This window comes from Epinephelus fuscoguttatus, linkage group LG15 (genome assembly GCF_011397635.1).
Source record: "Epinephelus fuscoguttatus linkage group LG15, E.fuscoguttatus.final_Chr_v1".
Taxonomy (NCBI): Eukaryota; Metazoa; Chordata; class Actinopteri; order Perciformes; family Serranidae; genus Epinephelus; species Epinephelus fuscoguttatus.
Genome location: NC_064766.1, coordinates 29,517,573 through 29,543,028, shown reverse-complemented (window position 1 = coordinate 29,543,028; position 25,456 = coordinate 29,517,573). Strand labels below are relative to the sequence as shown.

Genomic DNA, 25,456 nt, shown 5'->3' with positions numbered 1-25,456 from the left:
AATACAGTAACAGAATCTTGGTTCATATTCGATTAGCACTGCCCAATTTGAGTTTGGTCTCAGTTTGAGGGAGAGGGGCATAGCAGGTCTCTCTCTTGATCCGCTGGCATTCAAAAATGCAGAAATACAACCTGTAGTTCAAGCAACAGCCCAAAATCGGCAAGCTATCCCTTTAAGAAGCCACCTCCTCCCTCCATTCTCCCTGTTTCTCCCTCTGTCCAACATCAGACTGAAAAGCGGGTCAAGCTTCAGGCAAGAAGAGGAACAGTCAAAACATGTGTGTACAACCACTATGAATGCCTGAATCATCAGAAGCGCTGTGACCAAAGCGAGTGCCGTGCAGCGAGACAAATAGCGGGAACATGTATACAGTAACGACAGATTTGACAGGACGTGACAGGTGGAAGCGCTGTAGTGAAAACCCATCCAATCCATTCACTCAGCGAGCCGTCACGAGAGGACGAGAGGATCAGGTCATATTAGTGTTTCCGGGACAGGAGCATACCTGTATCCGTCAATGTAACTGGCGTTGATGTAGTCAGAGCCCTCCAGGCCTCTGATTGGCTGGAGGCAGACGCGGGTGGTTTCATAGGGCATGATGTTGACCAGTCGGTTCTTGAATTTGTTGCAAGGCAGGTTGGCTGTGACAAACCGGGACGTGTGGGCTTTGGTGTTCGCCAGTCGCTGGATGGGGAGAGAAAATGGGAACGTGTGATGATGTTTTTTCACTTTGAGGGACAGATATCACCATGAAACCCCCCAGCTCATTACTTACATTAAAAAAAAAAATATTTTTTGTATAACAAGTTTTCTGAAATTTCATGTTTAGATATGCAAATGAGGCATTATCTAATTAAATATGCAATAATTTACATTAATTTCCAAACATTTCCAAATCTGAACACTGGATAAATCCAGGTTCAAAATACTTGTTTCATTTTATTGACATTTAAGAATAAATATTTTCACAGAGGGACTTTTACATATAACTTTTAATCACTCCATAAAACAGAAATACTGTCAACAGCCATTAAAGTAATATATTTTTGCCATGTTTTTAGGAATAAAATGTTCTATAAATTAAGCTATGAATGATATATAAATAAACCGCTCTGTAAAAACCAGAATGTAGACAGGAATAAAACTTGAAAGTTTTAAACTGCCTACTCCAGCCTGTGATGACTGCAACCTTATTTTAAAACTCAGTTTTAAATCTTTTCAAATAATCTTTTTATCTTTGCACCCCGTCTGCACTTTTCTATTTCTAATGGCGATTTTTTAAAATTGTAAATCATTTGGTAATTCATTTTACCTTTTATATCATTTTTTTCTCTTTACTCCTTTCTGTATCCTTTATTATGTTTTATATTTTATTGCTCTGTAAAGCACTTCGAATGGCCTTGGTGTATGAAATGTGCTATACAAGTAAAGCTGCCTTGCCTTGCCAATGTAAGTGCTGAGGAAATTGCCTTTAAAGACATGCTTTGCAAAATTTCAAACATTTTTAGACCAACAATAAGACACTAAAGGTGAACAGGGTTAATCACTATGAAAGATATCACCATGAAATTTCCGCAGTTAGTTTCATACATTAAGACATTTTTTTGTTTTACAAGTTTTCAGAAATTTTATGCTTAAATGTGCAAATGATTCATTAATTTAATTAAATACATTTCCAAAGCAGAAATCTAAACATTTTATAAAGAGAGGTTCAAAAACCATGTTTCATTTTGATGATATATTAAAGACCTTTACAGAGAGGATTTTGGATATTTCTTTTTATCACTGCATAAACCTTAAAATACTGTCAACAGCAAAGAAAAAAAATCAATTTTCTCCATGTTTTTAGGAATAAAATGTTACTTAAATCAGGCTATGAATGATATATGAACTGGCCCTTCAGTAAAAACCTTAGAATATAGATAGGAATGAAAATGGAAAGTTTGGTTTATGTAAGTGCTACTGATGTGGAGATTGCTTGGAAAAAAAGCATTATGAAATAAAAAAAATTGCCTTTTGCATAAGTTTCCAGGTCAGAAATCTGAACAAAAATTGACACCTAAATGTTAATTTTGGACGTTTTCTTTCAAGTAGTGTGACAGAAGACGTGTAATGGAAGCAAAATAGACCAAAATATAATAATTGACCTGCACATTTACTTGTAGTGTTTCATCTTAAAGAATATTATCTAGTAAACCAAAATGATTTAGCTGCAAGAATGTAGGATTATTCAGAATTATTTTCCTGGTCAGCTACTGTAGGAGACCACTGTAAGATGACAAGATAGGAAAGAATTTTGCATAAAATATTGTTATTATTTTTATTTTTTTCTCTAGGTAGGTTTACATCTTTAAAACACTAAATATTATTCAAGAGAAATAATTTCAGAAAGGAAACTCACAGACTCATGCAACATGTGATGAGGGATCATCAGTAGACATGACTTCATTTTAATAAGCCATGAACCAAAAGTGGTTGAACCACCTTTCTACCTCTTTTCAGATAAAATCTCAGAGTGTCATTTTGTATGTGAGGCAGCGCATTACATTTAAACTCTTTCCTCTGCAGTTTACCTTGAACTCCAGCTCCATGCCGGTGATGTGCTCCCCAGTCTCCATCTTGGACAGCTTCTGCATGTATGAGTACAGACTCCTGGCGGCCACCTCTGTGTTTCCGCAGGCCACAGCCTCCAGCAACGCCTCGTGGATGAAGCTGTATTGGTCCTCCGTCTGCACCATGTAGTTCCTCTGTGAGCGCATCAGGGTCACGTGACCGTAGATGTCCACAGTGCGCTCGTGTCGAATGCGCTCCAGCATGGCATCGATGACGATGAAACAGCCGGTGCGACCAACACCAGCACTAATAGAGGGAGAGGAATGAGCAGGATATGAGTTGACAGATAGAGAGGATTTTTCTTTTTATATCTTATTAAAAGAATTAGTGCTACATTTTTGCATAATATATGGGCTTATTAGCTTTTTGCCTGCAGCTGGATGAGAAGATTAATAACACTGTCATGTCTGTCCGTCAAATATGAAGCCAAGTTTAGCATAAAACAAAAGAGCAAAAAATCTGCTTACAAGCTCCTCTAAACCTCACTGATCAATACGTTTTATCCTGTTTTTCAAATCCACAGAAAAAACATAATGAACTGGACTGGACTATTGGCCGAGTGCTCAGACTACACGGAGTCATGTCAGTACCGTGATGTTTCCCGTTAACTAATGGAGACTCCAGGAGGTTGATGCACCTGGCCGAGAAACAACCCCTGACATGATTTCTGTAAAACCACAACTTTTCAGTTTTACATTTTGGTTTTTGTACGGATCAAACAAATTAGACGTAACATGTAATTTTGTGAGCTTTAGATGTGTTTTAGAAAGAGCTACACTGGGTGTTTCCCCCTGTTTACAGTCTTAATGCTAAGCTGACTGTGACCTTGCAGTAGCTTCATATATAACACTACAGTTGGGAACTTTTATGAACATAACTTTTTGTGGGGGCACAGTTGAGCAAGACATGGAGTAAGACGTGTTTCTCAGGGCTCCTGCAAAACAGCTAATATTAAGACACTTCAACAACATCCACTGCACGTAATCCTATTTTTAATTTAAAAACTCTTGACACTGGTCGACAATAATTGTTATGCATGGCAGGAAGTCTCCATAAGTACAAGTACACCATCTTCTCCAGCACAAGGCTGAAGCCTCGACACAGAGTACTCCAGGTAGCACCGCACGACCTGCTACCCAGACAAAGTCAGAAGTTACAAACACAAACCTGGAGGCAATTAAGTCTGACATCCTCTCGTCCCTGAGAATGTCCTAACTGAAGATTTTGACACTCTAAAAAGTGAACTACGAGTGGTAAAGGCTGAAGTCGGGAACAACACTGCGGCTGTCAGATTCGAAATTGAGCAAATGAAGGGGGACATTAAGGACGTTGAGGGAGGACTCTTAACCTGGTCAGACAAAGTGGTCTCCCTACAAATCATGGTGAATGATCTAAAAGGTAAGGGAGGACTTGAAAGGACAAATGAGAATGTGCGAATCGTGGGAGTATCAGAACAACTGGGCTGCGGTTCACCCACGGCAGTATCCAAACTGTTAAGAAAATAACTTTTTGTCATATTTGTTAAACTGTCACTACAGCCGCAAAATATTATATGAGACCAAGTCAAAAAAATATATAAATATCTCTAATCGCATTTGCTAGAATCTACTGTGGCTCAACCATGGCTCTTGAACTGTCATCAAACTAGGCATGATTCGAGATTCTGTGACTGCATTGACTATTTCCTGAAACAGATGTTTTCAGAGACACACTTCAGTGCACTGTTTAGTTGTAAAATGAGAACGTTTGTGACCCGACTGCCACGTTGTTGAGCAGAAACTCAGCACCACTCTCCAGTTGGACCGACTCTTGTATTTTACAGCAACACAGTATCAGCATATATGACAAAAAAATATTTTTCTAAAAGTTACCATCAACAGCTTACAAAGAACAAACATAACAGTGGTGTCTATCTTATCAAACTTTCAGCAAGAAAACAAATATTTCCCACAATGATGAACCTGGGAGTGTGTACTGTACCTGCAGTGAGCGATGATAGGTCCAGCGTCAGGAGGGTTGCAGGCTTTGACCCTGCGGAGAAAGTTAAGGAAGGGGGTGGGGTACTCTGGCACACCGTGATCTGGCCAGGCTGTAAACTGGAACTGACGCACCTCTCGCCGTTCACTGCTGCCACTCTGATATAAGAGACAAAAAAACAGGTCAGAAGTGTAACTTAACCTGACACATCTGCATCACAGCCAGCCAAACAAGCCGTTTTTTTTCATACAGTCCAAGTAGGTTCTTAATGTACGTAAAGGAATCCTATACACACTGTACATGAAGGAGTAGTTCTTATATCATATAAAGAAAGCAAATACCCCAAATGTTCCTACATTGTGCACAAACAAACTACACAATAGACAGGACTAATGCTGGCACTGCTAAACACTTCATGTGCATTATCCTCTACTGTATGACTGATCTCCTAACTTGACGTTTCGCAACACATCAACAAAAATTTTGAGAAGCGTTGCTACACTTGGAAGCTACAGTTGGCCTAGTTTCTGTGTTGGTAAGTAGGCCAGAGAGACACGCTAGTCTGGCGCTTCTAGATTAGCCCTGTGCTATAAGAAAGTGCTCCGCTTCCAACAGTGATCAAATCTCAGCGTCTGACACAGGGAGGCTGGCCTGGTTTGAGCACTCCATGAAGCCCAGACTAATCTATTCTCCGCCGTGTGTCCACATGCGCTGCTCATTCAGTGACGGCGGAAATTCATGATTACTCCAGTTGGTGTTTAACTGTAAACTCGGGAGATCAAAGCGGTTTTCACTGGATATGACAGTAATTACTAGAGGAAAGGGCAGAGCGGTGAATCAGACAGAGAAGGAGTGGAGAAAAGAGGGATGTAATTTACCTTATGCAGGGAGAGGGTGCGGACACAGAATGTGGCCAGCTCCATTGTGTCCAGCAGGGTGACCTGGATCATCCCGTACGTCTCTGTGCCGCGACTTGGCCAGTACTGGTCACACTTTATCTAAATATACAGAAAGGATTATCATCATTACTATTACAGCTTGCAGACTGAACCTCTCTTAAAGGGATAGTTCTGATTTTTTAAAATGGGGTTGTATTAAGTATTTAGTAAGTGCTTTACCTATGGTAGATGTCTGTCAGCATGCCCCTAGTTTGGAGGAGCAGCAGGAGTGCCAAAACGGAAGTAATTTCTTAGCTTGCGTGTCAAACTCCAAACTGGGGGCGTGCTGACCGCCATTACAAATTGTAAGTAAGTACCTCATACAACCCTACTTCAAAAGATCCAAACTCCCATGTGTTCAGCAAAAAGGTCCTAGAACTATAAATTGCAGGTAAACTGAGAGCTATATTGAGCGTCAGTGGGCGTCTCGCTTCCTACCCGCGACTTCTCCTCCAGGCGCGTCATCATGACGACAGAGGCGGCCCGCTGCTCCCACACCATCCTCCAAAAATCCCCGAATGTTTCCGCCAGTGGCCCCTGGGTAGCGATGTATGCATTCTGCTTCCTGTAGCCATCAATGTAGTTGGCGTTGATGTAGTCGCTCCCCAGGATACCTGCAAACGAGACACTTTGTGAGGCTCCTGCTAAACTGCAATCTGCAGAAGCGACATAATAAATTAACCTGCGTGTATGACATCAAACAGCCTAACGAACTGTTTGTTTCTGGCAGCCGGGGCTTCCAACAGAAGGCTGCTGGATGACTAGCGGACGACAACAACAAACAAACAAGACTCCACCGCTGTAAATTCATGAGCTGCAGATCAAAATCCATTCTCCTCCTTCTTGTTCTGGAGGAGTGCTGGCTGCACTTGAATGCACTCGCGCTGTTTGTCAGTCTCATGCCACTGCACACAGCCAGTCTTGAGCACTGTTTGCAATTTCAGATTTCATCCATCACGCAGCTCTCCCTCTCCCCCCTCGCTTTGTGTTCGCCCCCCCTGAACACAAATACAGACCCTCCCATTAGGATCTCTAAACATCTTCTTTAACATGCTGCTCCATTCCAGCTAATCCTCACCTTCTATGGGGGCCAGGATGACTCTGGTGTGGTCGTACGCGATGACGTTGGCGTAGCGGTTTTTGGGCTTGTTGACCTCCAGGTTTGAATGCTCCCAGGTGAACTGCTGACTAGGGTCGATGGACTGGGGAAGAAGCAGCAAATACGCACACATTAAGAGTGCGTGGTGGCATATTTAGAGGTGCATTTAGGGATAATGGAAAGAGAGTGCTCTGTAATGTAGACAAGTTGCAGCAACAAATTGCAGCACTGAATAAATCATGAACATATAATCTGCACGCGGAGATATAGCCGTTAAATAACATTTGCTTTATGATGCGAAGGCTTAACAGGCTTAACATCTCTAAACAATAAGGATGTTATCCTTTTATTCATATGGAATGATAATGTATGCCTCACCTCGTACTCCTGCGAGAGCCTCAGGTTGTCGTTGGCTTTCAGCAGCTCTATGTGCTCGGCCAGCTCGCTGATGGGGATGGGAGGGTGGCTCATCATTCCTGCGCGACAACAAGGGTCAGAGGTGATGCAGGCTTCAGCTGAATAACCCAAATCACTGCGGGTCAACATCACTCATATGCAAAGACGTGAAGATAATTATACAATCAGAGAACATCACATATCATTAAGGAGCACGCTGAGGCAGAAAATCAATTTTGATCCATGTGCGAGGACAAAGTGAGGCAAGTCTTGTTTGTTTGTAAATTGTTTTTCTTTGATAAATTGCTTTCTCTGTGATCAGAGGAGCAACGAATCAGAGAAAACAAACACAGACAGAACACTAATTAGGAGGGGTTGCGTGCACACACCCACATACACGCGAAGGAGGCAACCTATGCCTTGTACAGTCGTTTCTGTTCACAGCTGGAGCGAGAAGAGGAGCTATAGTGAGCCGCTGTCCATTTAAAAGGCAAATAGCTACAACAATAAATCAAAGAAACACTGCTTTGTGCACAATAAACACAATCTTTTTAAGTCAGGACGCATTCTCAATGCTTCTTGAATTGCAATGCATGTCCATGTTTGAGCGTTTAACTCACTCTGCAGCTACAGCTATCAAAAACAAGCGCATATCAGCAGTGATTTTCTCCTTTGGTCCAGCACTGCAGCCCCCACAGGTAATCACGACAAAACGCTCCCGTCACGACCAAAATGACCTCAGATAGCATCAGCCGGTTTAGCTGGAAACAAATTTCATCTTTGCAGAGCATCTCAAAAAGCACAAATCTCAGGAGAGGAGAAGTGGGTGAGGTGGGAGCTTCAGGGTTGCTGCCACATGAGAGTAAAAAATTCATATGATAGCAGAGAGGAGCTGCAGTGCTTTGTTCTGTGGGTTTTTACTTTTCCTTCCTGCGAACAAGCAAAAAAAAACCTCCAGACCTTCATGTATGGATTAAGTTAAAAATAGCATCATTTGACTTTATACATCCTGGCGGGTTAGGGACTAAACCTTTCTCCATGGTGACACGTCTTGCCTCCCTTTCAACAAGGCCCCTGTGAGACTTCCATAAACTGCAACCATGAAAATATAGTGAGAACAGTGATTCAGTTCCTCGAGGCCATGTGTTTTTTGGATGCTGTTAATTTAATGGAAGAAGTGAAAGCGAAGCATCATCACCCTGGTGCCACGACCAAAGCAGCTGTGTTGTTAGATCTCACTCTGTGGGGGGTGGGGAGCGGCAAAATCCATGTAGTTACTTCACAGTGGGGTTTTAGTCGGTTATGCTGGCAAGAACAGAATCAATGCCTTTATAAATGATCACAGTTAACCCCCAGTTTACCTTCTGATACATGATTCTGACCGTTAAAAGCCAGCTAAGAAACATTCAGGAGTGATAAGACAGATTGATGTAATTTCTGTCTGTTCTGATGTGCTATCTCCAGCCTGGCATGTGGACTGTGGGCGAGCGGAGATGATCAGATTTTGTCACACCGTTATGACTCAGCTGTGACTAAGCACTGACTGTACTACCTGGGCAGCGGCCATTTTGATCTCCGAAAGGACTGGAAGCTGCCAGGTTGGTTGTGATGCGGAGGAGTACTTTCACAATCTTGTCTGCATAATCTTACCAAAGTTAAAATTAGTCGCATGAATATTTCATCACCGAATGATGAGCAATCGGAAGTACACTTTAGTATGCAAATACAGAGTGTGTGTTTGGGTGCCTGTGTGGGCCCATGCTGCATACCGGGAGTCTGGAAGTTGATGCGTCTCATCTCCACAGGGTCTGTCGGGTGATGGGCCATCATCTCGGCGTTGCTCAGAAGGCTTTTGGTTCCCGGCTCGGAGTCCTTGCGCTTGCTGCTCAAACACCATTGAGTCAAAAGAGCAATTAGCACATGCAAACAACCGGGGAGAGAGAACCAGACTGGTGACACATCGTTAGCATGCCTCCTTGATTCGAGTAAATAGTGCATTAACAGAAATGCTGTTTTACGGATTTGTACAAGTTCTCTGTACAGGATCTGGTATCATGTAATTGCTGCAGGTTAAAACGAACAAAGAGCTTGACATTGGTTTAATCTTACCTGTCAGGTTTGCTGCTTCCAGTGAAACAAGAGCAAGGGAAGGAATAATTAGAGGAAGGAAAGGAAGGAAATAGACAGATTGTTAGAGAGGAAAATCAATATTTTGCATTAGTATTCAAAAGCTTGATGGCTTGCAGCAGATAACACAGGCCTAGAGCGGGGTCGGACTGTTTGGTAGCTGTCTGAGGGGAGAACAAACTTTGAAATTGGAACAAATTTGATGGATATCAGGCTAAAAGTTGAGCATTTGTGGGAGGATAGTCAAACATTAAACAATACCAGTACAAGAAATACCGATGGCAGCTGCTGGCAAAAATGTGAGCGCATAGCATGATGGACAGAAACTTAATGTATCTTTAAAGAATGAGGCTGGAAATATTCAATACTTTTCTGCTGTCAAAAATTCCCCTGAAAGCAAAACTAACAATGACTTGGTCCTACAGCAGTAACAAGTATTGTTAGCGCAGCCAAAGCCTGATATTCCTCTGTCTACAGAGCTCCACTGTTGTCCAAAAACTACAAAGGAAACACATCAGTAAGCCACACCACTGCATCACTGACACGTTCCTTCATTATCATGGACATGGTCACTTTAGTTTGCTGTGAGCTAATCTGATATACGCCATACTGACGCCATGAATCAGTCCCTCCAGGATGTTGCAATTTTGCGATTGCAACAGTTAACGCAAATTGCTTGACCTTGTAATTTTGTCCAATCAACTTTACTACAAATGTGATTATCTAAAACAGGTAAAATCTCATATCACTGCGGAAGCACATGCTGGTATTGATTCGCTGAGGCCCTCCTTGCCCCTCTTGTCTCGGGAGTGTGAGCCCTGTGCCTCGGACATAGTCACACACACTAGTGAGCCTCTGACAGCTTGACAGCAGTTGTGACGCTTTGTAGTTTGTAATGTTAAAAAGCTCCTGCAGTTACTCAATACAATAAACGGTGTCCAGTGTTCTGAAGTGGTCTGAAATGTCAAGTATCCTCAGTATTAAAGATAATTAATACAGCAGAAAATTTGCCTGCTCATGTTAGCTGCGGGGAAACCAGAACCTCACTAAAAATAGTCCAAAACAAATTAACTATTTACTCCCATTTGTGTAATGGTTACTAAAAACGACAGTGCCCACCCGTTTTGGAAATTACAGTCTTTTTTAAACATAAAAGTATATATTTATGAAGCGTTATATCATCGGTAGGGATGAGTACCACCCACTAACATCTGGCTTTTGTCTTTAGTGGGAAAGGTTACAACTGACGTTCATTTTTGGGACAAATAACTCTGCAGCAGTCACAGATATTTATCCAGCAATGATCGTAGTGATGTAAACACGACACCTGGGTTGACACGATAATTTTTGCCGCTAGTCCAGCATGGTTTAGTGACGTTCTGCGACAAATTCTGTACGTCTATGTCCAAGTAGCGCTCAAACATCCTTCCAAAGTCGACGGAGCTTGAAAGCAACACTTAAAAAATAAGTAACCGTTGCTTTCACTGGCTTCCATGCTGCTCTCTACTGTTTACTAACCATGTGTTCTGGTGCATTTGTGGCGCTGAATGTGACACACCACTGGCAATGGAAAAGGAGCCTATTGCCTATTATTTGCTGGTTTAATATGTTAAGAAAAAATATCCTTCAAGATAATCAAAGCTGTCCCACTCACTTTTTGTAAAGGAGGATAGCGATGACGATGCAGATGATGAAGACCACAGCCAGGACGGGTCCAACCACCCAGATCAGACCATCACCTGCATCGAGGGGCTGGGGGTCTGAATCTGGGGCGATCACAGGTTCTGTGTAGGGGCTGGCCACGTACATTTTCTGTGCACGAACACACAGCAGAAAGAACAGTGTTTTGTTTTTTTGCTATTCTGTCTTATTTTTATCTCAGTGGACAAAAAACATTTGCACATGACACTAAAAAGCAATCCAACCCTCTACTGTATGGGTTTGTCACCGAGTCTCAACAAAATATAACCCTCTACAGAAGGAGTCGTTGCAGAGCTGTTGCACTGGATTGCATTAGACTGAAAGGGCATTCCTGTAATTGTGACCAAGCTGCAACATGACACATGGTTTTACATGAACATGTGTGTATGAAATCATACTTGACTTGTATCGCACAACACATAAAGAATGTACCTGAGCTTACTGACATTATACGGGCTTCTATAATTAAAATAAACCGAATAAAAAACCTTTTTATTAGTTCAGAAGCGCTTTTGTAGAGCGTCCCCTGGGCAAAATGTCCCTAATAAAAAACATGTAATAAAAATCTAAATTCTATCTTAATTCAAGTCGTATATTTACGTCTTTTCCAATTCAAATGCACATATACACGATCCGGTGCAGCGCACAAGGCAATATCTCTTCTGCCGCCACAGTAGGTACACTCACTCTTTATTAGCAGTGGTGATGGAAGTACGTGAAGGTTATTGCCTTTTGCTTACAACTCTTTGACTGACGTGCATTTTATTGTTTTAGCAGTGAGGCCGTATTGATTACAATGTAAAGTGACAGCCTGCAGCAGGGAAACACAGGCAGTGGGGAGCGAGGGAGTGGTTTATAAACACGGGGAAGAAGAGAGAAGTGACACAGTTGCTTTCGTACCCCGGTTGTGGAGTTGAGCTCAGCCAGGATGAAGAAGATGTACTCCTGCCCCGGCTCTAGAGCTCGGTTCTCAAAGCCTCCGTAGTCCAGCTGGTCCCCCAGGGTGAAGAAGGCCGGCAGGGTGGCAGGTGTGAAACGGGCTGTGATGTAAGCCCGCCGCAGGTCCACCTGCTTCTGCTGCCGAGAATCCCTCTGCTTTTGACTGATGTCTTTTAACAACTGAGATGGAGAGAGGAGAAAAAGGGAGATGGAAAACACAGACAAGGAAAATAAGAGACGTTCCAATATCTATGACTAATGTTTAAACACTGATACTGAATTATAAAGGGTAAGCGTTGCCAGGAGTTCTAAGCAATAGGATTGTGTGTGTGTGTATGTGTGTGTGTGTGTTTATAGGTCCTTTCCTCCTTCCAGGCACAGACATCAATGGGTGCCGTCATTGTTGTGGTTCTCACCTCCTCAAGGTCCATTTCATCTGGGCTCTTGAGGTGTCTGATGACGCCGCCGCGGGCTCTCCTCAGCGGAACCACAACAACATACACGTTCCTGTGGGAGCAGAGGAGGACAAACAACATAACACCAGGAGCACTGATACAATAGCAAACATGTCTAACCATTTTCATGTTTCCATGCCAACTTGTTGCACCTAATCTTCACCATCTTGTCAGTCAGGCAGTGTTATCATCACGCCACACACACCTTTAGATACAATCTGACCTGAGCACAGCGAGTCTGTTGAAGCCAGGGAGACTATTTCACAACAACAAACTCAGTCTTACTTGACAGGAGTGCGAGTCTCCAGCGACGGCAGGATTATGGTGACTGTGGTCTCAGTGTCACGAGTGTGGTCAATCTCAGGGCGGCGGATGGTGATTGGCGGGGAGGTCTTGGCGGAGATGCGGTGGCGAAGACCTCCCATGTTGCCCTCCGGTGCAGTGATCTTAAAGTCGTAGCTGGTGTCAGGCTGAAGGTTTGGGATGACTGCCTTTCTCAGACGAGCATCCACCTCCATCTTCTGTCGGTTATACTCCACCTGGAGGAGGGGAGAGGGTTAGTGATGTTAAAACAATAGGTAAAATGAGAACATGCCTATTCATATACTATATGCTGATGATGCTGTGCTATAGCAGGATATTAGAGTAGTCTGCTGAAATCAAAACAAATTTTTATCATTTAATTCTGGAAAGTTTTTAATGGTTTATTGCAGAGGTCTTTAACATTTTGCTGAAAGTGAGACGGATCAGAGACCCTCTACTAGATATATCATATAAAACTGAGTTGCATATTAAACTGGGCCAACAATTAAGTGTAGGGCGGCCTAAAGTGCCATGTATATACATACCCTTTTATGGTACAATACCGAGCCATTAAAATAGCAATTACTGACAGATTCATATATTTGTACATCATGTTTTGATGTGAAACATACATTTAGAAGGTACAGTGATTTAGCACCGGTTGGTTAGCTCATCTCATTGCAGCAGGAGTTATGGGTAACAGTTAGCCTATCGTCAGTGTTGTTTACTGTAAATAATTTTTTTTTTTATGAAAAGGCTGATTCATCTATGCTAATAATATTTTGGACTCATGGTAATGTGCATTTTCATATTTAAATTTTTTTAATTATATATTATTATTATTATCTATTAATTATGATTTAATTATATATTATTATTATATATATTATTTATTTTTTTATCATATATTATTTTAAATAATTTTATTTAATTTTATTTTTTTTTTAAGATTTTTTTAGGGCATTTTAGCCTTTAATTGATAGAACAGTGGGTCACAGGCTGGAGTCGAGTCCGGGCCGCTGCGGCAACAGCCTTGTACATGGGGCGCCTGCTCTATCTACTAATCCACCAAGTCCCCTAATTAATTTTATTTTTAATTATTACAAATACTTTGAGGAAAAAAAAGTTTAAAAAAAATATATATAAATTATGAACTCATATGTTGAAGACCCATGCTTTATTACAATTTTGCACTGCCATATTGCAATGCCTACCTGGCACATCTGGCGTCCAAGGCAACCTCCCACCACCGCTACTGCACCACCCCCATTACTATTAATATTATTATCTCATATACATATATTTATTTTTTTTAAAAAAAGCAATTTTTTTGTCTTCTTCTTTTACCTTTTTTTTTTTACTGTGCCCTGGATGGCTTTTGCCTTTTCACTTTCTCTTACTCTAATGCTCTTCACACATACACTCCACTCCACCATCAATGCTCAGGCATGTTCTGACTGTGATGATCACTCACTGATATTAAATATTACGGTGAACTGCATTACCAGGACTAGAGGGGGCGCTCCTACTACAGACTGACTGTTAGCATTAGAATTTTGGATAATTTTCTTTCTTTCTTTTAATATCTATAATAGTAAATAATAATAATTTGGGTGGAATTTTGGTGCCCCCCTCTGGGTGGCGTCCAAGGCGGCCACCTATGGGAAGATATGCCACTGCCACATTTGCAAGAAAAATTACAACTTTTTATTTTTATTTTTTAATAAGCTTAATCTCTTTCTTGTGAAGAGTTAAATGAGAAGTTTGAAGCTTAGCATAAAGACTGCGAACAGGGGTAAACGGCTAGCCCGAGTCTCCAAAGGTAACAAAATCCGTCTACCAACATCTCACTAATTAACACGTGTCTCATTTGTTGAATCCTTCCAAAATGGATGTGCTATGGGGTGTTTTACACTTCATTCTTTTGTATGGAAATTTCTCAAACTTTTTAGAGTGCTACTCCATAAAATTCTAAATAAATCCACCATCCCACAGGTGGAACAGTGGGTGCTAAAAGGTTGACACTAATACATTTGAGTATAATTCAGGTCGGGGCCATGCTCACTAGAAATCCTGAAACCTACGATAATATGAGGCATTATAAACAAAAGCATGCAGCAAATTTTACTTCCAAATGTTGCATTATTTCACACATTATCTCAAGCACAATGGACATACAGTAAAGCGATAGGGGTTGGTGGCCTCTGGAAACTCCCAGGTCAGAAGAACACTGGTCTTAGTGGCCAGATTGACTGAAAAATTCCTCGGCACATCTGCGAAGGAGACAAAGAAACGGAGTCACTTGTGATGAAGGATTTCATTCAAACCAGCCGCTCCTCTGCTCTCCTACTGCAAACCTGTAAAAATGGAAGACACGTCAGTTGGATTTGTTACTGAGGGAAGAATACATGATGGTTAGGAGGATGGGCAGGTGATGAGGAGAGTGGATGGCAAGAGTAATAAGTACAAATAACAGACAGAGCGGCTGCAGGAATGTGACATGCCACATTCTCAGAGTGTAAGGTCTGTGTTTGTTAGACTCAGAATTCAGCATGTCAGCAAAGGCTTCGGAAAAGGTGGAAGTGGAGGTCTATCAGATAAAAAAAGCTTACCTGCAGATACAGCACCGGGCGCCGGCTTTCCCTTGAATTCAGACTGAACACTTACCTGCCGTATTAGATACTGTATATCCAAGCCCTGTATTGACTTTTACCTGAGGGTTTGTGATAAGCAGTGCTCTTGAAGCAAACATCCATTAACATTCAGCCTGCTTCCACTGGTGGTGAAGGGTAGGTGATGAAGGTATAAGTGAGTGAGTGGAGGAGATTGGGGGGAGTAGTCGTGTTCCCCTGGACTTTGCAGTTCTCAGCCTCTCTGAGGTGCACAGGTGAATGGCCGACCTGTAAGAACTGGCCCAGACATCGTTTAGTTTAGTGGTTTGGAGTGAAATCCACAGTAAAGGGAGCGGAGATGTGAAGCTGAACCAGTGCTTACAGGGTGAAGGGTGTTCCTGTGACCCGAGGCCAGCCCTACCTGTTTCAAAGGCCATGGTTCGGCTCACCAGAGGTGGGCTGAAGGGGCCTGGCCCTGCCTTGTTGTGGGCTCTTAGCTGCACCTCGTAGGCTGTGCTGTGATTGAGGCCCAGGATGGTGTAGCTGGACTCACTCCCTGGTAGCGTGATCAGCCACGGGGGAGCAGTGGGGGCTGGTATGGCTGACGGGCCAGTGTCAGCAGAAGGTTTGGGGCCCACAGCCTCTCTGTAAGATATTGTGTACTCTGTGATGATGCCGTTGCACTCCTCTGGGGCAGGGGGCTGCCAGGAGAACTCGAGGGAGCAGCATGTGGCATTAACAAAGTCAGGTATTTTGGGGTATCCCGAGGGTGGGAACATGGGAACTGTTATCTCCTGCTGCACTATGTCTCCGTAGCCTGCCCGGCTCTTTGCAGAGAGGACAAAGACGTAGGAGGAGCCTGGGGAGAGGTTTCCGACAGTGAAGTTTTTCTCCCGACTCGTGAAATCAACTGTGGTGTCTAAAGAGGTATTCTTGAGGCCAAACTGTAGGCGGTAGCCCTGGATTACCACCGGGGCCCCCCAGCTATCAGAGCCTGACTCAGAGCACTCCACCGGAGGAGCCCACCGCACCACCACTGATGGACCAGATCCTGGGCGCACCCAAAGGGAAGGGGGGCCGGGCACTGCAAACAACAGCGTAGGCAGCAGAAAATCAATTGAAATGTATATATATAACAACATATATCATGTAAAACTTGTGGAAGAATTAGAATTGATTTGGCTGTTTATTTACTGCCGGCTGGTGCAGCTTACTGTAAGATCAATTCTTGAGTATGTTACTAAATCCAGTGCACTGAACTGTATACTTGGCATATGCTTACCAATCCCCAGGGTCTGCACCAGCTTGGCTTTGCTGTGTGCTCCATCCCCTTTGGTGGTGTACGCTGCCACTGAGATGGAGTACACAGTCTCTGCTTTCAGACCTCCTAAAATCATCTCCTGTGGGGGGAAACACATAACAGCACCATAAATACTGCTAACTCATTCCTTTTAATAGGAGACAATGCACCCATTTCTTTCTTTGCAGTCATCAGGGTCCCTCCATATTCTCTACTTCAAATTTCCACACCTAAATTTCCAGACTTCTCTTGAATGTACATTTATACCAGAGATATATTTTACATTCTGACTACTGCGACTGTCATGATCCTGGGTGTGTTTATATCCTGTTATCCTATGGTATTTGTTTTGGAGTTAACTGTTTGTGTTCCTTGTCTCATGTTATTCGTTAATGTTTAATCTGCTTCCTGTTTTATTTACAGATTCTCTCCTCATGTTTCGTGTTTCATTTTACTTCCAGTCTGGTGTTTTCTGTCACACCTGTCTCGTTAGTCCCTCCCTGTTGCTCCACCCTAGTGTTCCCCTCCTCACCCTTATTGCAAGCCAATCTCCATTTCCCTCCTTTTGCCCATGTCTTCCTATTCCAGCTGTGTCTCCTTCTTATGATTAGTTTTCTGCGTATATACATATATATATATATATATATATATATATATATATATATATATATATATATATATATATATATGTGTGTGTGTGTGTGTGTATAAACCTGTGTGTTTGACTTGTTGTTGGTCAGTTCGTCCTGCATTCATCCCTGTGTTTTTGATGTCTTTCCCTGCTCCATTTCCTGCCTGGTATCTTGTGTTTGGAGTTTTTTTTTACCTGAATTTATCGTATTTCCTGGATGCGCCGGATGTTTTGTATCAGCTGCTTTAAAGCTCTCTTTTTGTTAAAACTTCAACCTTGCCTGTTACTCTGCATTTGGGTCCTCCCTGAACTAATTTACAACAACTACCACTAATTACTAAATAACACCTCATCCAGACGAGTCAATCTCTGCCCAAAGAGGAAGTAAACTAACCGGTGCTAGCTATATTTGTATTATTTTCTAGGGCTATCTGTCTGGAATACCAGTTTTGGGTCATCCAAGCCTCGTTGAGTGGGTTGGCACTTCTTTTTTTGGGGGGGTCATCTTTGTAAATTTTGAAACTATTCCAGACACTTCGCTTTTTTGACATCCTGCTAACGTATCTTTACACCTGTCACAGGTAGTCAAAGTCACAAAGCTGGGCCTATTATTAAGTTTAAATGTCCTTGTCAGAGAATAACTAATAATTAATGTTAATGCATAATGAATTATGCTGGATTCATATTTTTAATTTATGGGCTATTGGGGATTTTGGGGGTAATTCTATAGAAAAACTGGCTGATCTGGACGTCAATTACCATGGCAATGACTGCAGATTCAAAGCTGTAAAGGATTTGAGTCAGCCCTATTATTTCCCCTCAACACATTAAATAAATAATATTGTATTATTGTTCTCCACCATATTTTTTATATAAGAGCCATAAATGAGTTGGAAAAAAGTTGAATAATTAAATTTTCAAGGCAACTGTGCAGCCTGTGAGTCTTCTCCTTAATGAAGAAAAGAAAAGATATATACTTTTCTAATAACGACACCACTGCATAACTCATAAATGTTCAGACAAGCTTATGCAAATCAAGGACGTTGCCATATTTTCTTTCCAAATAATCTGGTCGCAATGTTGGAAATTTTGGTTCAGTTAAAAAGCACTTGCAGCAGAGCTGGCTTGCAGGCTGTGACATACAGGTGTGAGGCAGCTCTGTGTAGGAGTGGGCATTCAGTTGCAGCCATACTTCTCAACAACAGCTCGCTCTGGACCGCACTTTCCAGCACGGTGGTAAACATGGTGGCTGGCTTCCTGCTCAAAACTCCGTGAAAAACACTCTGCTTGTATGATGAATTTATTCAGAAATTCTGAATTTTATATTTTAGAAAAAGGAGTAGCAGTTACAGTCTGGAAACTCCAATATCTTTCCACAATCTCTTTTCTTTTTTCTGTGCTTATTCAGACCTGGAAGTTTCTAAAATTAACTTCCATACTGCGTAGGAACCCTGAGTTATGCATCAGTAATGAACTATTTAGTTCAAGTTACGTATCAGAGGCTAAACAAATCTCTGGTCAAACCTTGATGAGGATTTCATAGCTGTCTCTGTGTAATGTATTGGCTGCCCTATGCTGTATGTATTAATAGTTCATTCATAATGAGAAGAGGAGGGGCAGTCTGCACTCACATATTGAGTCGAGTCATCCTCCTCCATCTTATCCCACAGATGAGACACACCCCACGGGCAGCCGAGACGGATGAGTCAAAGGACGGAAAGGAGAAGAGGGAGGATGTTTAATGATAAAATAAATGGATAAACATCTTTTCAATCATTTAAAAAAAATCAGTTGTGACATCACCTGGGACTCATCCAACAAGAGGTCTTTGATGCGAGGAAGGTTTCGTGATTCACTGCTCTCTGTACGGCTGAAATGCACCTGGTAGCCCCGGATCTGGCCTTGCCGTAACCGTGGCAACACTGAGCGCCATGTGACTCGAAGCGCTGAGGAGTTGAGCGGCTGGACGTCCACCTGACGAGGGGCTGCACCAGGAACTTAACACACACACACGCACACACACACACACGCCAACAAATGCAGAATTAATTAAGTGACCAACAGTCTAGCCAGTTAATAATCAACTACACAATCAATACTGTTTAGGTCTGATGTACGGCTCTCGCTCTTACCGTCCTCATCAGTTTTGCAAATCACAGCCAGGCTGCTGGGTCCAGTCCCCTCTGAAGTGAAGGCTGCCATGGTGATGTTGTACAGGCTCCATTTCTCCAGCCCCTCTAACACTGCCTGCCCCTGCTGGGCCGGAATAGGCAGCCCCTTCACCTCCTGGCCCTGACCTCCGCCTCCTGCCCCAGAAACTCTCTGGTATCTCAGCTCATAACCTGCCAACTCGCCATTCTGACCCTCCATTGGAGGCGGCCTCCAACTTACTCTCAGCGAGGTGGAGCTGGCACTCTCGCAGGACACACCCTCGGGTGCAGCTGAGGGCTCTGATTGGACAAGGGGCGAGGAGGGCAAATTGGCAAAGAGTTTAGGAGAGACCCGAGAGAATGGGAAAAAAATAAGAAAGGCACGCAAAAGGAGAGGAGATAAGGATAAAAAAGGAAACAATAAGAGACTAAGGTAAAGTGAACTGAAAGAGATAACACCAGGGCAAACATGAGAAAGGCAAAAAAGGGGAGCAACCACATAATGTAAAAGCATAATGTTAGAGCCTAATGAAATAACCCAGAGACAAGAGCATCGACCCTGAGTGGACAACTTAATTACACCCAAGGAGAATGTGGATCTGATACCCAATGATTACATCTTATCCTTTAGCCATAGCAGGGGGCATAAAAGGATCCACATTTATGAATGAAAAACTCTTTCTTTCTAAAGCAGGGATGTACAGCTCAGTATACAGCAGCACAGACAAATATACACATTTCACAACACCAGCCCCCGTGGTGGCATAATCCTTGAGTCCTCGGGATAATAGAGTGGTCTGAGACTTTCCACTCCTGACTAGGGGAAGGTCTTGGGCTTCACAGAGGGAAGAAACAACAAACTAAAACAGATCTCACACAGTGCCGAAAGGATTTAGGAGGCAGGTTAAAAAAATAAATAAATAAAAAAGAACAGGGAGCCTGGGAGACAAAGGCACTCAGGCGGATATTGAAAGTCAGGCTAGAGTGATGAATTGCAGACAAGAATTGAATCAGAAGTAGGCCTGGATATTTACTGTAACAAACAAGTACAGAAAGCCAAGAATCACATGCCTTCATCACCACTGATCTCTGAACTGTAGGTATCACTCACCCTACATAATGTTCCTTAAAGAGGGTGCACTCGCACACACGACGCGGCCGAGGCGTCTGGGGCTTGTGTGTGTGAGCTTGGGAGTGTATAGCATGTGTGTATGTGTGGGAGTGTAATAGTCATAGCTGACAGGTTCAAGTATCTATCCACTCAGCCGTACAGCCACTGTTCTGTTGGCCTCGGGGGACAATCTAGATGTGCACCAAAGCTTGGCGATAACAAAGCGCACATAACCTCCCTGGGAAATGAATTCTGCTGCATGAAATAGTCTGCTTATCTGGCACCTTCCCTTTCCTGAACCCCCACCCACTCCTCCCCTCCTCTACCTCCTCCAGTGAACCACCTTGGTCTCTCTTTCTTTTTTTGGAGGTAAAGAGAGAAAGGAGGCCAGCTAACAGTGTTTAGCACATTTTGTACTCACTATTAAAAACCATCTGATTGTGGGTAGTATGAATGTTTGTGTCTGTTGAGTGATTGTAAATACTTGACAAAAACTTACCGCTGGAGCGAATCGGCACCATGAACTGCAGGACTTGCTCGTTTCTCGACCATGGCTACTTAATGGATTCTTTTCCTTGCACCATTTTCTCCATTTATCTCTGCATTTTGTTATATGAATTGATTCGATATGTCACGGCAAAATAGTTTACAGGGCTCAACAATAACGATTGTAGGCAAGTAAAATGCCCTGTCAGGGTAGTAAAGCAAGCATCTCACTTCCTCCATCAAATAAGAATGAAACACAAACTTTTTTTCCAGAGCTGATGATGGAAGTAGCTAAGGAGAGAGCCATCTCGTGTCTTGAGATTTGCACGTGCAGTACCGATTGGGCACTTGTGTGCACATGGCAGCAAGTACAGATTGGGTTTATAGAGTGCTGCAGGGCTTATGTTTTTTTTTTGTAGGTCGACGTGCAAATTAGCTCCTCCTTTTCATGCTGTGTCTGACTTTTCAATGTAATTTTTGTTTGTCATTGATGCTGGCTCAGTTCTGTTCCCGGAGGAATCTTTGCTGCTGCTCTTCCTGCCTTAAGCTTTCCATGTAGGCGCATGGAAGGGCAGAGAAGTTTGCTCTGTCTGCCTCAGGCTTTCCTTTTGCACGTGGATGGGCAGACAGGTATGCTCTCTCTGCCTTATGGCTTGCTCCGTAGGCACGTGAAGGAGACTTTCTGCATAGGCCCAAGGAAAGGCAGAAGGGCCCCAGAACAGAGCCATACCGCCATATATAATACTGCAAATGGAAATAAAATTTCTTTGACAAAAGTGTTCGTGACTGAATTATGATTTTTGAAGCATAAATGCAATTGCCAGAAGTAAAAAGCTAACTTCAGGCTATAAACAAACTACATTACGGTAGCATGACTTGCTGTCACCACAACAATGAGGCTGTAAAGTTGTGTTTGGCGTGATGATGTTGTCTTGTCGAATTTAGCCACTTGTTAGCAACCATCTTTTTTAAGTTGGGTTCACGTTAGGTATTTACTAGGGCCGTAACGGTACATGTATTTGTGCTGAACCGTTCGGTATGCGACTTTCGGTTCAGCACAACCCTGCACCGAATTACTGGGCGCAGGATATTATTTTATTTTATTTTGTTTTATTTTAATTCCGTTTTTGCGAGCCGAACCATTTAAAATATCTAGTTCCCCGACAGACATAATTGAGTGACGGACCGAGTCCGACCGTAAATCTCCGCTTTCACTTTGTGCAGCGCATTCCTGCATTTTGACAACATGGCAAGTGAGCCTGACGAACCTGAAGACCCACCCGCAAACCTTAAGTCCTCCGTTTGGGAACACTTTGGTTTCAGGGTAAAATACGAAGATGGAAATAAACAAGTTGACAAGACAAAAGCAGTGTGCCGACACTGCAGAACAGCGGTCGGGTATGTACTTGGAAACACGTCTAACATGCTAATGCATCTAAAGTGACACCACCCGAGTTTGAACGTTAACCGGCACGACTAGAAAAAGCAATCTGGTGCAAACTACAATATCGTCGTCGTTTAAAAAGAAAGAGCGTTTCCCTGACCATCGCGCTAAAGAAATAACCAACGCCATTGGAGCTGAGTAAAATTGTTTAAACTGCACTTTAGATATAAGCATGCTTTGTTTACTGCACTTTAACAAAGTGGGAAAGCTAAGTAAGTTTCTAGTAAAACTGAATCTGAGCAGGCTTTAAAGCTGACCAGCTGCACTATACTTTTTATTTTAATTGAGTAAAACTGTTAAAGCAGAAATGTATATTTATATTTTTCATTCAAAAAATGTGTTAAAAAAACAGCAGGATTTTATTTTTCACTTTTATATTTCTATTTTCATTCAAACAATGTGAAAAAGCAGGATTTTATATATATTTGTTTCAAAAATTGTGTAAAAAGAGTTAACTGCTGTGGTGGTATGTTTTAATAAGGTTACCAATAAGCAAAAGATATTTAATAGTTGTCTATTTTTTTCATTACTGTACCGAAAAAAAACGAACCGTGACTTGTGTACCGAGGTACGTACCGAACCGAGATTTTTGTGTACCGTTACACCCCTAGTATTTACTGACGCATTTTATGTCATAGAACAACATGTGAAAGTCTCTTTAGCTTGTGTTAACCAAGGACCTTATTTCAGGCATCGCACCAAAAGCCAATTCAAAAAACCCATCGACTTCAAGATGATGGAACCGGGAATGATAAGGTGCTAACTCATTTCCTGGTTTTAGGAATCATTTCTGCACCTCTCTATGAGCCAAAGCGCAAGTGAGCATTTCCGTTTTGCTGGAAACAGGAGTTTAGTTGGGTGGCATTAAGAGGAATTGGCCGAAACTCCAACTATGCATGGTGCAGTTTGCGACAAGAGCAAAGCGGACAACCCTGGGTTGTTTTTTAAAGGCACATCAGGTTGCCAAAAAATGTTCCTGGAGTGCCGTGACAAGAGCCGCCAGCATTTTGATTCAAATGAGGATTAAAAATGACATTTAACTTTAGTCTTTGTTGTTATTTGATAACTGCTAATAAATACAACAATTTGTATAACGGTAAGTAAATATTGACTTCCGGCATGTAGATTTTAAGATAGACCTTGAACCCAGCAGTAACTTATTTGACCCTATCTTCTATCAGTGTTTGTACAGAAAAGAAATATAGAGAAAAGGACACAAGGAAAAGAATCCAACTTTAGCATAGATATATTACAGACTGGCCCAGCACTTACCTGTCAACACAGCAGGCCAACCACCATCCTTTAATGCTCCTCACCACTGGCTGCTAGCCAATAAGCGGCAGACACTTTCGCCCTTTCAAAGACATTAGACACTGATAGAGTGGAAAAAGTGAAAGGAGGATGAAGAAAAGGAAGAGTGAAACATTAATCGGTGCTCCATCTCCATCTGTCATGATGTTTTGGCTGTGTAAGAAAGCGAGAGGCTGAGCAGAGGAAGAAAGGCACAGTCAAACATAGATGGATGGATGGGAGGTGGGGTTGGACAGATGGGTTGATAAACGAGATAGATGGAAAGATGTGAAGATGGTTCCCAGGTTTCCTCACGAGCTGAGGACAATGTACTTTGTGTGTGTGTTTGCGTGTATATCTGCATGGGACTTGTGTACAAGACATAATGCAATTTAAATCTGTGGCGTCTGTGTGCACCCGCAGGTACAGCAGTCAAATTGAGACGTACTGGCTTGTGACGTTCTCTGCACCAGCTCGTTGGTGAAAGCTCCGATGCCTTTGGTTGAGATGGCGGCCAGGGAGAAGGAATACTCGGTGTTCGCTTTCAGACCCTCCACCGTGTACGAATTCCTCGGCCCGAAGGTCAGCTTCTCCTGTGAGAGAGAAGAAAGAGGAGCAGAGGACAGGACGAGAGGTGGCATGAGGGGAGCGGAGAAAGGAATCATTAAAGAGACGAGACTGTCACCAGCAGACACAGCGGCGCTGGATGCTGGGGTTAATCTTTTCAGCTTCCTTCTTTTATCTGTCCTCTTATCCCTCTGTCTTGTTCAGAAATCCACTCAGAAGACGGGTTTATAAAAAGAAGCGGAAGAGGTCTCACCAAGCTGCCAAACTTGACAGGTTTGTAGAGCAGCTCATAGTTGACAATGCCCTCCTTTGTGTAGGCGGGTTCCCAGGTCAGCTCGATGCTGGTGTCTGCCACCTTACCGACTCTGAACTTCCCTGGTTGGCCTGGGACTAAAGGGAAGAGGTCAGAACAGTCAGTCAGGACTCTCACTTATCTTCATCTAATACATATATTCATAGTATTGCACTCTCTTTGTGCATTTTTGTTTTGTAGTTAAAGGTCCTGAAAACCTACTTTCTTAAACAGCTTTTTAGTTCAAGTGAAGAAATTCTCAATAAGAATTCACTTCAGGGCCCTCCATCTGAACAGACTGATTATAGTTAATGAAACTGATATGGACTGATCAGAAGTCAGGATATTTATTATTCATGAGAAAACTATTTACAGAGCAGCTTAAGAGTTGAGCTTCACATCATCTTTGATCACAAGAGTAAGAGATTGAACACAGCTACTCAAATGAGGATCAAGAGTTTGGATACTGACACATTTTACTTGTATAATACTTGTATTTGTAAAAAGTACATTATTTTGTATTGGGTACTTGTTTCATCCGAGTATTCGGCTCAACCCTTGAGTCAACTACATTTGAAGAGATAACCACAGAGGAAGTGAAACCTATGATCAGAGTAGTCACTCTTACAACTCTTAAGCCCTGTTTCCACGGAGCAGTTCAGTTTTCTGTTCTCACTGTGAAAAGTTCGTACAGTTCCCATTTTTGGTCCCCCCTCTATTGGGGTACCTAGCACACAGATCTGGTACTAAAAGGTGGAGCTGTGAACACTGCAGTCTGTTGATTGGTCAACAGAGGACGGTCTCTCTGCTCAGGGCTGAGTTGTGGCTGGTTTTGAGGCTCATGTAACCACTGTTCATACTGTGGAGGGTTTAATTAGTAAACTGTAACTATAAAATGAAAGGATGTTTTGCCGCCTCTCACAGCAGCTGGAGTAAAAATAACTTCATTTCCTGGGCCGACTGATGGCGACTTTCAAGGTGGAACGTCTACTTGTAATGTTACTCAATGTATGAGTTGACGATGT

General features: G+C 42.6%; 1 protein-coding gene across 8 annotated transcripts in view; it reads right to left on the bottom strand.

Annotated features, from left to right (window-relative positions):
- The window catches only part of LOC125901700 (receptor-type tyrosine-protein phosphatase S-like), a 106,960-nt gene that overhangs the window by 6,000 nt on the left and 75,504 nt on the right, over positions 1 to 25,456 (bottom strand). For 4 of the 8 annotated variants that reach the window (XM_049597544.1, XM_049597549.1, XM_049597547.1 and 1 more), the window contains 16 exons: positions 24,393 to 24,529; positions 24,021 to 24,165; positions 14,727 to 14,821; positions 12,531 to 12,784; positions 12,207 to 12,297; positions 11,752 to 11,970; positions 10,805 to 10,962; positions 9,133 to 9,147; positions 8,793 to 8,905; positions 7,006 to 7,103; positions 6,607 to 6,730; positions 5,967 to 6,142; positions 5,469 to 5,588; positions 4,594 to 4,748; positions 2,574 to 2,859; positions 506 to 684 (listed from right to left, as the gene is read on the bottom strand). In XM_049597544.1, the coding sequence (XP_049453501.1) occupies positions 506 to 684; positions 2,574 to 2,859; positions 4,594 to 4,748; positions 5,469 to 5,588; positions 5,967 to 6,142; positions 6,607 to 6,730; positions 7,006 to 7,103; positions 8,793 to 8,905; positions 9,133 to 9,147; positions 10,805 to 10,962; positions 11,752 to 11,970; positions 12,207 to 12,297; positions 12,531 to 12,784; positions 14,727 to 14,821; positions 24,021 to 24,165; positions 24,393 to 24,529 (2,365 nt within the window). Of the gene's footprint in view, positions 1 to 505; positions 685 to 2,573; positions 2,860 to 4,593; positions 4,749 to 5,468; positions 5,589 to 5,966; positions 6,143 to 6,606; positions 6,731 to 7,005; positions 7,104 to 8,792; positions 8,906 to 9,132; positions 9,148 to 10,804; positions 10,963 to 11,751; positions 11,971 to 12,206; positions 12,298 to 12,530; positions 12,785 to 14,726; positions 14,822 to 15,581; positions 16,245 to 16,442; positions 16,561 to 18,722; positions 18,750 to 18,894; positions 19,089 to 19,223; positions 19,542 to 24,020; positions 24,166 to 24,392; positions 24,530 to 25,456 lie in introns of all 8 variants that reach the window. The other 4 variants (XM_049597545.1, XM_049597553.1, XM_049597551.1 and 1 more) reach the window with 3 other exon arrangements.